At 31.5% G+C, this 16,192-nt stretch overlaps 1 protein-coding gene across 15 annotated transcripts in view; it reads left to right on the top strand.

The window, feature by feature from the left end:
- The window catches only part of LOC143049829 (uncharacterized), a 51,283-nt gene that overhangs the window by 14,527 nt on the left and 20,564 nt on the right, over positions 1 to 16,192 (top strand). For 10 of the 15 annotated variants that reach the window (XM_076223556.1, XM_076223557.1, XM_076223561.1 and 7 more), the window contains exons 3-6: positions 5,110 to 5,142; positions 7,000 to 7,117; positions 9,611 to 9,636; positions 10,141 to 10,281. In XM_076223556.1, the coding sequence (XP_076079671.1) occupies positions 5,110 to 5,142; positions 7,000 to 7,117; positions 9,611 to 9,636; positions 10,141 to 10,281 (318 nt within the window). The remainder of the gene's footprint in view (positions 1 to 5,109; positions 5,143 to 6,999; positions 7,118 to 9,610; positions 9,637 to 10,140; positions 10,282 to 16,192) is intronic. The other 5 variants (XM_076223558.1, XM_076223571.1, XM_076223566.1 and 2 more) reach the window with 1 other exon arrangement.

Here is a 16,192-nt window from a genome sequence, read left to right on the forward strand (position 1 = left end):
TGACAATACGAGTGTAAATAATTCGATACAAATAATAAATTAACATTCTATATACTCTATATTTTATAATTTGGCAAGCTGGGATTATAAAAGCACGAAGGAACTCTTTAATTTGGCAAGCTGAGATTATAAAACTTTAAGCACGAAGGAACTCTTTTTGTGCTAATTTTTACATTCATACTATGATAAATATTAAATCTCAATTTTGCACTACTTCTGGTTCGAGGAACTCAGTTGTTGACTTACAAACGGTACAGTTATTCCATTGAAAGTAAATAGTCCAATTCAAATGTGAAAGAAACGAAACACAATTATCTTATCACCAAGATCGTTTGTAATGGATTTACATGTATAAATGGTTGTTTTGCAACAACATGTAGTACAATGCTGGACAATAATCGAAACATTTTCATGGCATAGCTCTTCTAATTTTGCCGCACCAATTACTATACAAAATTTTACAATACGCATTTTGGAAACAGCTGGCGGAAGCGTATCACTTGAACAAATGAGTGTTAGTGCAAATGCACGCACTAATTTTTGGCACAAAGGAAACTTACTTTTATTCCTTTTTTTTTGGATTGAGTTGCGGAGTAGATGCTTGTCGATATGGAATTTAATCGGAGGATTAACTTGCAATGCTATATTCGAAATGCTTGTAATACATTCTTCGGTGACAGACATGAGCTCTAGTTGATAAATGATATAAAATGCTTTAATGATTCAAATCCCGTGACTTGCTAATATAAAGGCCTTGATATAGTTATACAATTTAAAGTACCATTGGTTATTTATTGATTAGTATTTTATACTTATTTATCAAATCTTTCATTTAAATACCTTAATCATTTAAATTGCTTGTCAAACTTGAGTGTCTTTTATTTATCTGTAGTTTATGCTTAATGTATACACATGTCTAATGTTTGCATACATTTAAACGTCTGGGGGTCTCAAAGTGTATACACTCTATCTCGACTAAATTTTCTGTTGTTTTAATTTATTTATGTTCAATTCCTTTGGTTTAAAAAACATGTATACCAAACCATGTAGTACATACTAAGATTAAATGTTCGACGTGGTTTACTTTTTATTATTTTGTGAGCTTGTTTGTCCTCTACTTTTTATGTTCTCTTCCAAATGTATAATCATGGTTTTAATATGTTCCAATGGTCAATTTCTTACTGCTGTGAATTGATTTAAATATATATACGAAGTTAACTTTGTTTCTGTGCTGCTTTCTCCTGAATTCAGTCAACTCTATCTCTACTAAATTTTCTGTTGTTTTAATTATTTCATGTTCCAACGGTTAATTTCTTACTGCTGAGAATTGATTTACATATATATATATATATATATACGTAGTTAACTAATGTTATGTTCTGCTTAGAATTCAGCAACTATAATTTTTACTAAATTTTCTGTTGTTTTAATTGTTTTAGGTTCCAACGGTAAATTTCTTACTGCTGTGAACTGATTTAGATATAGTTAACTAATTTTTATGCTCTGCTCAAGATTCAGCATTTTAAATTTTGTTGCTGCGAAAAAGCTGTTTAAGAAATGAACATTTTTATTTGTGCCGATTTGATTGAAGTGTGATGTGACATATTGAGTATTTTTTTTAGACTTGTGTTAAATCATGCAAGATAAATACAAAACAAACAGAAAAATATCAATTTCTCGTAAAAGAATGACCATTTAACTTCAAAGGAGGGGGTGTTTGTAAAAAAAATATTCTGCCGGATTCCTAATGTATTGAGAAAAGCAAATATTCTGGTCAAGCAGATGACAAAAAAAACCATCCTTAACCCTTTATTCCCTCTACCTTATAGTGGTGCATTTGTAAATATTGAAGAAAAAAAAAATTTGATTAATAAAGTTGAAAAACTAAATAAAAACATTTTTGAAGTTTTATTATCCCATTTCCTTTTCTTTCTTTTGTCCACATAATAAGTTCAATATTACATTTATATCAATATTATAGTTCGCCAATACACCCGTAAGAACCTTCAAATGAATTGGATTGAATTATTTTTAAACAAAATTTATATCTTGAAGATATTTCAATATTGTTGAAGAATTTGATAATTTTCTTGTTTTGCGTAGTATCTACATGTATGTACTATGTTACAGTAACTGTATATACAAATATTTTATATAAAATGTCTCACTTTGGAATGAAAGATATACAAGGTACTTACATGATGCTTTTGTATTCAAACAAACAGTCACTAATATCAGACTTTAAGAATGTTAAGAATGTTGTATTACAGTAAATGATATTACTTTTTGTTTCAAAGGTACAAACGGTAATAATTGATGAACTAATTATTAATTTTCATTTACTAACTGTCCTTTCCAATATATCTATATATCCGAAATATTATTTAATAATTAATAAAGTTAAATAGATATTTAGCCAAAAGATAAACTTTGAAATGTCAAAAGGGGAAATTAAATCATGATCTTTTCCCTGTAAGCAACGTATTGATAAATTAAAAAAACGCATTATTGAAAAAAAATTATTAAAAATAATGCACCGGGAAATCAAGAACTATTAATCGTCGAACATACGTGAAATGAAAACTGCAATTATAATTGTTAAAACATTTCAGCATCTCTTAATTGCCTTATTTATAATGTATTCAAGATATTTTTCAAACTTACGACATTCTGTATTTCATACCAAAGGAAGAAACGGTAATTTCTGTCTTTTAAGTCGTCTTTACTAATACGTAGTTCATTGGTCTGATTATCACTCAGAGTGGAGTCTGCAAAGGACAATGAGCAAATTGTTGTTATGAAAATAACGCATACATTTTTCTTAATTCATTCCAATTTATTAGAAATTACCGTCCCTAGTATAAAATCTGTCAATATAATTTTATTTGATTTTTGATTTGTGATGTTTTAACCCCACTTTTAAGCACCGCTTTTGGGCTATTTTGTGGCGGTCAGTTTTTATCAGGTCTTTCGATATGTATGCAGCAGTAATTCTACAGAAGAAGCGTGCAGGTGGGGTTTACAGAAAGATAAAAATGGACAAAAATTATACAAAAATTATTAAGGATGTATGTACTTAGGTGTGGTGAGGTTTTGGAATTTTGTCGGACTCCTTGTTGTTTTTTTTTACATACAATACAATGTAAAATATTTTGACCCATAACATCCATTTATTTTTTAATATAAGACTTATCTCATGAAAGGTCATTTACCAAAATTATAGCAGATTCTTGATTTTCCTTATTTTGTTTTGAGACCCAAATAATACCAATGCAAATACAAGGTAAAAGTCCGTGTCAGCCTTTTCCCGTCATATTTTAAATCTCAAATATCTTGAAAAGGAGGTCCATGACCTATGATTTTTTTAGCTATTTTTTTCCTTAATGAATTCGAATGCTCTACCGGCTTTTAGTATCAATTTTAAATTCTTGATTTATTAATTTTCACCTAACCTCACCTAAGTACATCCTTAAACACAAAGGAGAGGGAAAATGGTTAAAAACTAAAGTAAAGAAATGGAAAGCCCCTATCCAGTAGACTCATATTAAGCTTTTGAGTCCATTTCAAAGTGTTGTCTTTTTATATATGACAAACCTACATGTAAGAAAATATATTGTTATACGAAATGTTTATTCCCCTGTCATTATAATCAATTGCTTGTGTTTATAATTTTTGTTGTTTGAATGAGGCTTTATACTTGCTTACATGTATTTGAATTTAATGTACAGCCGATGTAAATAGATTTTATGCTCATGAGGCCATTTTGATCTGAATCTGAAGGGCCTGAAGTTAAAACGATGAATAAAATCATGGTCGAATATTTTGACCATCTGTCAACTGATTGTCAATTAGTGTTACAGCCAATTGCATTGGGTGTTTAGGTAAAGGTAATATATTTGGTTAGCTTACTTGCTAGTTGAACCGTGGAGTCATTATGAGTTAAGATATACTACCTTTTTTCGAAATAGCCTAGTCTTACAGACAGATAGATTGGTTATCTATCAGACTAGTCTACTCTTAAAATAGGTAAGTTTACTAACCTAAGAATGAATTCACGGTTCAGCTAGCAAGGAATTTAACAAAAGATATTACGTTTACCTACACACTCAATGCAATCGGCTGCAAGACCTTCGGCTGACCAACAATCAAAATCTGTGTCATTCTTTGTTTGGCCATTTCGCTATTGCTTATTCAAAAGCCGGTGTGCACTCTGAAAAAAAATCCGAACAGACGTAGTTTCCTCTAATCTGTTCATTTTTTGGGGGAGGGAGAGGGGGGTACTAGTATTTGCAGATCGGTTCAGATCAAGATTGCCATTTCAGCATAACATTTATTTACTAAATATTTATTATCAAGTTTATGTTTATGCTTATGGATTGCAAATTAGCAAAACGGGTTCATGCATATCATGAAATTACTTTATTTAATGATTTCATTATTGTGGGAGCTTGTTGGAGAAAGGAATTCATGCTAAGTGGGATACAGTTTGCATGATTGCTTAGTTTGAACGGTATTGGTTCAAGACTATTTGTAAAGGGATAAAACAATGAAGGCATATAATTATGTCTGAACTTGAGTTATATCTATTGCTTTATAATTACGCAATAAGTCAATGAAAGAACATATGTTTTACTTATTATTATGTTACATTTCGTGGTACATGCATGTATTTATATATATATATATTATTACACAAGAACATTTATTATAGTGATCTATAAAGATCACTATAATAAATGTTATTATATACATATACATATAAGTCAACCAGATGGGAATACACATCATGTATCCATGTTATGCTCCATAATGCTCCATAATGCTCTATTTCATTTTAATTTTGTTCTGAATACATTTTCGGGATTTTTCGCAATGGTACCGTACCTTGAAAATGTTTGAGACTAGAACTTTATTGGTCGAAAAATCATTGGTCGAACCTGGAAAGAAGGTAGAATTTACATAATTACTCAGATCCCTTAAAGTGACGTGTGGAAACATGATCTGTATGACTATCAGATTAAAAAAATGCCGATGATATAAATATTGCTTGCCCATACCATGTAGAGTACAATTTTTAATTTTTTCATAATGTATTCGTAACACATATAGGCGCCCGTATAGCTACCATGGTTTGGACTCTGAGTAAGTATAATGGAGTGCGTGATATAACAAGACATTTTAAGAACTGAGGAACATGTGTGAAATGTAAATAGTTCAACTCGTGTCGATTTCACAGATGTCGATTTCGCAGTTTTAGCGCATCGTGGACACCTTTTTTTCTGATTTTGTTAAAAATATTGAAAAAGGAAAAATTCTAAGTATGTTATTCTTATTGTAAAATAAAATAAAAAGCATGTCAGACTATAGTGTGGCTGAAAGTCATCATTTAGGTGCTTTGTACTTACCCACATAGTGGACGGGCATAAATGCCAACATTCATTTTGGCTGGGGTGTTTATTCAAAAAGACGTTTTATTAAAATTACCGGAAAAAAAGAGTAAAACATGAGCTGTTTCTTTGAAGCATGCTTAACTTGGAATACAGGCATTCGTACTGTTTAGCTCAAATAGGTTAATTTCGTAGCTTTTATAGGAAAAATAATACTAGTTATCGAGAAACGCTGCTAAATCCAATGCAAGTTAAATGTACAAACTGTAAGGTTTCCTGTTTTCCAATAAATTCGGAAACTATTACGATAACCAAACTTTTAAATTGTGATGCATGTACACTATTTCGTTAACAGCATGTTAATTATAGTTTTTAATTTAATTGGAATTATATTTGATGGTTTTTTTTATAATATTGTTAAACGCATGAAATTTGAACATATGTCTTTTTATATGTTTTTATGTGTTTTTGTGCGAGTCTTAAAATGGCTACATAATTATTAGTAAAAGCATATTATATGTACCGTCAATATTGACTTGCATTATTGAATTATCAAAGGTTAAATCGTTATAATTTTAAATACACAGTTTAGAATTTTTTTCGATAGCCTTTCTGGATTTTGGGTCCTAAATGCTCTCCAAGTTTGTACTTTATTTTGCCTATTCTTTAATGTTTTTGATTCGAGCATTACTGATGAGTCTTAAAGTTTTATAGACGAAACGCGTCTGTCGTACACACAATTTCTATCCTAATATCTAAGAGTCTGATACAGTAAAGTGTGAATTTGTTTGCGTGATGCTTACTTAAATGTATTTCGTATTTGTTTTTTCCGATTGAGGGGGGAAATGTCCACTTACGTAAATATTATCTAAAACAAATATGGAATCGGGGATAAAAAAAAAAATACTAAAAGAAAACCTCGTAAAAGGTTTGATACCGTATTAGAAATCAAGAAATTCCAGTACTTTTAAAGTATATAATACTATGAATAACATTATTTTTATTATAGTTTTTTTTCATTTCATTTAAAGGACATAAATGTTAATGATATAAGCAACTGTATTTACCATCATTTGATATAGATGTAAATTGTATCGTTCCGTCAGCATAAGTCAGCATTTCAATTTTCCCACGAACCCCTCTTTGGGTGTCGTATATCCATGTCTTGCGATATGCATTATATTACAGGCTTTATATATTAGAGAGAAAAAAATACTGAAGTTGTCTCTTTAAATTTTATAACTGTTTGATTAAAAGAAAATATAAAAATTCAATAACACTGAATAATTTATGTATAATAGAAGATCTATTATATATTGTGTAAAGATGGTTAAATGGGTTTATGTCACCAATGCAAACAAAGTCAAAATCTGAGCAAATAGAATGTAAATGGGATTTTTAAAAAATGCAATAGATTTTAATGAACGTATGTCAATATATTGTGCATTTGGAAAGTGGAACTGGATATAAATGGAGACAAGGTACTGGTGCCCCTATTATCAAAAAGAGAACAAATCATTAGTTGTAACAGGACGGCAACTGGTTCCTATAAGACAATCACAACCTACGGACAAGGTAATGCTTACTTTAATATGTTTCTACTGTTATTTAGGTCTTCGACATTACTGAAAAAAGTTACAGTTCCAAAACGTCACTTAGATTCGTTCGCTGGATATGAATATACCCTAGGAGCAAAACGTGGAGTTATTTTACATACAGATAGATATCAAGTAAGTAGAGTTGCAAATAGTATTGTGATGTATCTCATTTCAGTAGGAATAAAAATTGATGCAGGTGTTACACAGCGTTTAAAAAAATCATTGAAATGATTTCAGATTAGCTCTTACGATAAACGTTGTATACATTATGTCATACGTTTCCTTTTGGGATACTATAAACACCTATTTCTAGACTAAGTGTTTTTCTGTGAATGGCATATATAATTTTGATATCATTGTGTTACTCTTAAGAATAATTTCCAATAAAACATGGACTCTTGTAGAGTATAGAGTCATGAGAACATAAATAGATGTTAATTCAGTTGATGTAAGCAGAATAATTTTTGCGTTTACTCTTTCATTCTTTTTGTTGTTATATAATTCATATAAGCGAATATTTAGGTTTAACATTTTCGAGTACAATTTTCTCGAGGATTAATTTATTTTTAATTGTGAGATACTGTCTCCCATTTGGAAAATATTACTGTTAAAAAATGGTAGAATTATTGCTTAGATGCTTTAAGGATGAATACACAAATTGTTAAAACTTAAAACACATCACTACATGTCTTTACACTTGACTGAATTAATAAGTTTTACAATGCATTTGTTCACTTGAAATTATTCATTATTCATCATGATTGTTTTTCTGGAACATATCTTTCTGTAAAAACGTCGTCCTGAATTCTTATCAACTCTTCGTCATCGGACATTTAGCAAGCAATTTGAAATTATATTCACACTAATCTATGTAAATACTTTAGTATATACATGTTTGCTATGTTAGAGCTTACATGTATTAGAATGCTCTCTTGTTATAATCTGTCATATATGTTTGTAGTTTCTTTACTTGTTACTCGACGTATACAAATACCATTGAAGATTTATTCTGCGATTAAGGGTCGATAAATTCAATTGGTGTATTATTGCCTGTTCCATTTCACACTTACATTAATGTTTTTGTATACTGTCTGTAATTCATAAAAAAAAACCCACACGTTCAATTTTCATCTGATAAATTGTAAATAAATTATTAGCTATTATTAGTAAAAGGAAAAAGGACAACCTATTTTTTTAAAGTTTACAAATACTACCGAAAAGTACATGCTGATTTGAAATTAAACTATGAACTATTAAAGGTATCATCATACGCTATGTGAAAGTTGTATATATAACTTCGCAACCTTTCCTTCTTGACGTCTTCAAAAATTCTTAAACCTAATTGCAAAATTCATAATTTTATGACCTTTCATGGTATTGCTAATCGCAGTTTACAAGTGAATAAAATTCTTCATGGGTTTGGTACTCAATAAATCTAGATCGCATGAATTATTTGCAATATATAGTCAAAAATAGTCATTAAAATTATTTCCTTAGTTATTCCCTTTATGTGTTGCCCACTAAATGTCATCTGAACAATTAAAAAAATATATAACTTATAGTAAATCTGCAAGATAATTTAATGTCCTATATGACAGTATAGTTGAAATATAGAAAAATGACATGACAAATTATAGAATACAAAAAATGATGTAATCCTACCCCCACCCCCTCTCCTACACCAACCCAGAACCTCCTACATGTATCTGTAGAAAGCTTGCCTCTTCTTTCCTGTTATATCCATTAGACGCTTAACACATATACCCCTCTAACACTGCATTCTGTCATAGTTGACTTTTCTATTATTGCAGACAGATGGCGCTCTGAAGGTATAGTAGAACATGCTCACATTTGTATAGATGCTAGTAAAGTGTGGTTTTAAGTAAACGACTTTTATATTTCACAACACTTTGTGTTTTGTGAATAAATTGAATTGTCAAGGCATTACTGTTTATGGTTCAGATTATCGCGCTATTGAAAGATTCAGTTAAAATATTATTCACATTGGCAGCCGTCTTGAATTCGCAACGGCATACCGTCGCAATATTCATTCGAACATTTACCTTTTGATGCAAATTATTATCAACAACTTATATTTAATAGTTTAATGTGTTTTCAGTAAAATTTCTCAAGACATGTATATATCAAGCCCTCTAATAAATAGGCACAGAAAGTGTATGTTTACGTATTTCACAATTGGGTAGACCTTAGTTCAGGGGGATAACACTTTAAATCAGTGATGCGTTTGAAAAAGTTTCATGTATGTATATTTTAAGCATTTACCGAAAACAGATTGGAAATAATCTATGTAACCTTGAAGCTTAGAATATATTTATGAAAATGGTTGACACAAACGAACTGATGATTTTGAGAGTTATTTCCCTTTACCTAGGTCCAACTCATTATTTTTTCTATTTAAAAAATTACTCATAGATTTACCTGATCCATAACAGTGATAGACCATACATACTTTGATCACATTTTATAATTTTAGAAAGATTCACAACTTTAACACGAAACATACCAATCAATGCATGCCTATAATTAAATTTTATACCACACTTACATGTATAATGTCATATATCATCTAATTCATAACACATTATTCATTTTCTTTTCTTTCAGTGGGCAGGATCAAAAACATTAGACTCGTAAGTATAGCAATTGTCGTATATGAGACTAGTTCTACTAGTCAACTCTGGGTCTGTACACGTGCATTATAATGGCAATATTCAGCAGCTATAATGAATGGTCAAAGATTGCATTTGATACTTTTTGAAAGTAGGCAAAGTTATATAACTATTTAAATTTTTGTTAAATATTTTAAAGAAGATTAATGGAAACGTAAACAATTTGAGAGAACTTCAGTATTATCTAATGTGTGAAGTAAAATATAATTCTTTGATAAGTTAGTATTATATATAACGCATTTACATGAAAAAAACTGGATACTAATATCCTCAAGTAAATGGAAGAAATATAGTATATATTGCAACCGTGACTGTTTCTGATCATTTTCTTACATAATTAAAATTTATTTGAAAAAAACAATATTAATTTCTATGTCATTTGGTATCTTGTGGAATGTTATCTCATTGGAAACCATGCCACATTTTCTTAATTTTATATTAACAATATTTCCCCCATTATTGTAGCTTGAGCCAGCGTGATAGACTAAGGGCCGAATTAGAATACATGGAAAAATTACGTGGCATAAAAAGACGACGTGAGGTTCTTCCTCATAGAGCACAACTCGATTTGTTAATGGGAGGCAAACGAGTGGACCTGACAGAACGGTAAGTGGTTCAACGTCAATTAGGAAGCCCTTTTTTTTGCCTAATTTATAAACTTGCTTTTGTAACATCTCAAATGGTATGTTAAGTAAGTATAAACAAATAAAGGGGGTTAATATTACACAAAACAAATATTGTTTTAATTACGTTAAAAATATTACAATTGGTAAAAAACAAGGTATTTGTTTTACTATTTCAATCTTCAAAGTTAACGCTCATAGGGAGAAACTAAAGGTGATATAATAAGCTGATGTTATAGGGATATTCAAGGTGGTATACATATAGGGCAACCCCATACGTTACATACATATCAATGGCTAGAAGTGTATATAAAGGCTATCAAATTATAATTAAAACATGCTAATTTAAATGGAAAAAAATATAGAATAATAGCCTCCACGCGGTAGTCTATAAGATTAAATTTTCTTTTGTAATTTTTCCAGTAGTATAATTATCCACCTTTATGATTTTAATTAATGCACATAATGGTCAACTCGGTATCGAAGGGGATTTAAAGATGAACTTTTTAGTTAAAAGATCTTTTATGTGTGTTTACAAACAATAGGTATTCTGTAACCCGTTTGATTGTAGATTGATAGAATATGTCACAAGGTTAATCCTCTAGATATACCTTGTGTCGACACAATTTGTATCTTTTTACCATTCACGTAAATACTATGAATATAAATTTTTAATTAGTTAAGCGTGTAATTCTGCAGTTAAGTTAATGCGTCACAAATTTAATCACTGCACGTTTGTATGAATGAAGACTTATATCATTAATGCTATCGTTGCATACTTCTACGTCATTAGGTCTTTGCATGGTGGAAAATTGTCTCATTGGCGACTATACCAGATCTTCTTATTCATAGAGATGTACAGGATCATTCTGAAATGTCCATCTGTTTTCTTGCTAAATGGCAGAATTTGTTATTTTCTCATGTAGCTTGATATACGGCATGATTGTTTGCTCATAGTATTAGGTGATAACCTTTTGTTGCTAACATCCATAGTATATAAGTGATAACCTTTTGTTGCTTACATTCATAGTATTAGGTGATAACCTTTTGTTGCTAACATCCATAGTATATTAGGTGATAACCTTTTGTTGCTAACATCCATAGTATATTAGGTGATAACCTTTTGTTGCTTACATCCATAGTATATTAGGTGATAACCTTTTGTTGCTTACATCCATAGTATTAGGTGATAACCTTTTGTTGCTAACATCCATAGTATATTAGGTGATAACCTTTTGTTGCTTATATCCATAGTATATTAGGTGATAACCTTTTGTTGCTTACATCCATAGTATATTAGGTGATAACCTTTTGTTGCTTACATTCATAGTATTAGGTGATAACCTTTTGTTGCTAACATCCATAGTATATTAGGTGATAACCTTTTGTTGCTTACATCCATAGTATATTAGGTGATAACCTTTTGTTGCTTACATCCATAGTATATTAGGTGATAACCTTTTGTTGCTAACATCCATAGTATATTAGGTGATAACCTTTTGTTGCTAACATCCATAGTATTAGGTGATAACCTTTTGTTGCTTACATCCATAGTATTAGGTGATAACCTTTTGTTGCTTACATCCATAGTATATTAGATGATAACCTTTTGTTGCTAACATCCATAGTATATTAGGTGATAACCTTTTGTTGCTAACATCCATAGTATATTAGGTGATAACCTTTTGTTGCTTACATTCATAGTATTAGGTGATAACCTTTTGTTGCTAACATCCATAGTATATTAGGTGATAACCTTTTGTTGCTAACATCCATAGTATTAGGTGATAACCTTTTGTTGCTACCATCCATAGTATTAGGTGATAACCTTTTGTTGCTTACATCCATAGTATTTGGTGATAACCTTTTGTTGCTTACATCCATAGTATATTAGGTGATAACCTTTTGTTGCTAACATCCATAGTATATTAGGTGATAACCTTTTGTTGCTTACATCCATAGTATATTAGGTGATAACCTTTTGTTGCTTACATTCATAGTATTAGGTGATAACCTTTTGTTGCTAACATCCATAGTATATTAGGTGATAACCTTTTGTTGCTAACATCCATAGTATATTAGGTGATAACCTTTTGTTGCTTACATCCATAGTATATTAGGTGATAACCTTTTGTTGCTTACATCCATAGTATATTAGGTGATAACCTTTTGTTGCTTACATCCAAAGTATATTAGGTGATAACCTTTTGTTGCTAACATCCATAGTATTAGGTGATAACCTTTTGTTGCTTACATCCATAGTATTAGGTGATAACCTTTTGTTGCTAACATCCATAGTATTAGGTGATAACCTTTTGTTGCTAACATCCATAGTATATTAGGTGATAACCTTTTGTTGCTTACATCCATAGTAGTACATCCATAGTATTAGGTGATAACCTTTTGTTGCTAACATCCATAGTATTAGGTGATAACCTTTTGTTGCTAACATCCATAGTATTAGGTGGTAACCTTTTGTTGCTTACATCCATAGTATATTAGGTGATAACCTTTTGTTGCTTACATCCATAGTAATTTAGGTGATAACCTTTTGTTGCTAACATCCATAGTATTAGGTGATAACCTTTTGTTGCTTACATCCATAGTATTAGGTGATAACCTTTTGTTGCTTACATCCATAGTATATTAGGTGATAACCTTTTGTTGCTTACATCCATAGTATATTAGGTGATAACCTTTTGTTGCTTACATCCATAGTATTAGGTGATAACCTTTTGTTGCTTACATCCATAGTATATTAGGTGATAACCTTTTGTTGCTTACATTCATAGTATTAGGTGATAACCTTTTGTTGCTTACATCCACAGTATATTAGGTGATAACCTTTTGTTGCTTACATTCATAGTATTAGGTGATAACCTTTTGTTGCTTCCATCCATAGTATTAGGTGATAACCTTTTGTTGCTAACATCCATAGTATATTAGGTGATAACCTTTTGTTACTAACATCCATAGTATATTAGGTGATAACCTTTTGTTGCTAACATCCATAGTATATTAGGTGATAACCTTTTGTTGCCTACATCCATAGTATTAGGTGATAACCTTTTGTTGCTAACATCCATAGTATATTAGGTGATAACCTTTTGTTGCTTACATCCATAGTATATTAGGTGATAACCTTTTGTTGCTTACATCCATAGTATATTAGGTGATAACCTTTTGTTGCTTACATCCATAGTATATTAGGTGATAACCTTTTGTTGCTAACATCCATAGTATTAGGTGATAACCTTTTGTTGCTTACATCCATAGTATTAGGTGATAACCTTTTGTTGCTAACATCCATAGTATATTAGGTGATAACCTTTTGTTGCTTACATCCATAGTATATTAGGTGATAACCTTTTGTTGCTTACATCCATAGTATTAGGTGATAACCTTTTGTTGCTAACATCCATAGTATATTAGGTGATAACCTTTTGTTGCTTACATCCATAGTATTAGGTGATAACCTTTTGTTGCTAACATCCATAGTATTAGGTGATAACCTTTTGTTGCTAACATCCATAGTATATTGGGTGATAACCTTTTGTTGCTTACATCCATAGTATATTAGGTGATAACCTTTTGTTGCTAACATCCATAGTATTAGGTGATAACCTTTTGTTGCTAACATCCATAGTATTAGGTGATAACCTTTTGTTGCTTACATCCATAGTATATTAGGTGATAACCTTTTGTTGCTTACATCCATAGTATATTAGGTGATAACCTTTTGTTGCTTACATCCATAGTATTAGGTGATAACCTTTTGTTGCTTACATCCATAGTATTAGGTGATAACCTTTTGTTGCTTACATCCATAGTATTAGGTGATAACCTTTTGTTGCTTACATCCATAGTATATTAGGTGATAACCTTTTGTTGCTTACATCCATAGTTATATTAGGTGATAACCTTTTGTTGCTTACATCCATAGTATTAGGTGATAACCTTTTGTTGCTTACATCCATAGTATATTAGGTGATAACCTTTTGTTGCTAACATCCATAGTATATTAGGTGATAACCTTTTGTTGCTTACATCCATAGTATATTAGGTGATAACCTTTTGTTGCTTATATCCATAGTATTAGGTGATAACCTTTTGTTGCTAACATCCACTGTAATGTGGACTCTGGTGTATAGTTATCTAATTAGCAATCAGTGGTGTGTCAACGGGGATGTATTGGCGGTTGTAACCCCCTTTTTTAGACAACTTATAAATGCATTTGTATGGAGACATATGGTTGAAAACCCCTTTTTATATCGCTTGTATGTGTTGGAAGGTGTAATACCACCATTGATTTTCCCCTATTAGTCTTTGTTAAATTTGCACTTTTCAAAAAAATGTGCAGAGTTTATCCTTGTTTCAAATGAATAAATACTTGGCATGAGAAAAGTTTTATCCTGTCCAGTTCTATAGAAAAAAAATTCACATAACATTTCATTGCATATAAGAAAATAACCATCATTGGAAGTTAACCAATCAAATTTCTCCCCTTATTTTATCTGTGTACAAGGTTTAGTCACCATGTAACCTCAAGATTACAAAATTTTTTATAGAAATCCCAAATAAAAAATAATGGTGTTTTGAAATACCCAAGACATATGTCTATGACACAGAAATGGTTTTACTGCCATAAAATGTAGGATTAATTACCTACAACTGTTAAATTCAAGGGAATATTTTTTTCGATCTACTTTCGAGTTATTGCCCATGTTCACTCTATGGACGCTCAAATAGGAATGGCACACATATATTAAAAGCTAATTAACATGCGAAACGGAAAAAAGACTGCCTTGTGCTTAAACCGGGGCAAAACGGCCGACGTTGGATAAGACAAAACGACAGACGTTGGACAAGACAAAACGACTGCCTTGTGCTTAAACCGGGATAAAACGACAGACGTTGAACAAGACAAAACGACTGCCTTGTGCTTAAACCAGGACAAAACAAAAGACGTTGGACAAGACAAAACGACTGCCTTGTGCTTAAACCAGGATAAAACGACAGACGTTGAACAAGACAAAAGGACTGCCTTGTGCTTAAACCAGAACGAAACGACAGACTTTGGACAAGACAAAACGACAAACGTTGGACAAGACAAAAGGACTGCCTTGTGCTTAAACCAGAACAAAACGACAGACTTTGGACAAGACAAAACGACAGACGTTGGACAAGACAAAACGACTGCCTTGTGCTTAAACCAGGACAAACCGACAGTCATTGGACAAGACAAAACGACTGCCTTGTTCTTAAACCAGGACAAAACGAAAGACATTGGACAAAACAAAACGACTGCCTTGCGCTTAAACCGGGACAAAACGACAGACTTTGGACAAGACAAAACGAGAGACATTGGACAAGACAAAACGACTGCTTTGTGCTTAAACCAGGACAAAACGACAGACTTTGGACAAGACAAAACGACTGCCTAGTGCTTTAACCGGGACAAAACGACAGACTTTGGACAAGACAAAAAGACAGACGTTGGACAAGACAAAACGACTGCCTTGTGCTTAAACCAGGATAAAACGACAGACGTTGAACAAGACAAAACGACTGCTTTGTGCTTAAACCAGGACAAAACGACAGACTTTGGACAAGACAAAACGACAGACTTTGGACAAGACAAAACGACAGACTTTGGACAAGACAAAACGACTGCCTTGTGCTTAAACCGGGACAAAACGTCAGACTTTGGACAAGACAAAACGACTGCCTTGTAATTAAACCGGGACAAAACGTCAGACTTTGGACAAGACAAAACGACTGCCTTGTAATTAAACCGGGACAAAACGTCAGACTTTGGACAAGACAAAACGACTGCCTTGTGCGAAACAACTTCATAGACTTCTGACACGACACGCCATGAAATTGTCTGTTTA

Source organism: Mytilus galloprovincialis, chromosome 10 (assembly GCF_965363235.1).
Source record: "Mytilus galloprovincialis chromosome 10, xbMytGall1.hap1.1, whole genome shotgun sequence".
In the NCBI taxonomy this organism is placed as follows: domain Eukaryota; kingdom Metazoa; phylum Mollusca; class Bivalvia; order Mytilida; family Mytilidae; genus Mytilus; species Mytilus galloprovincialis.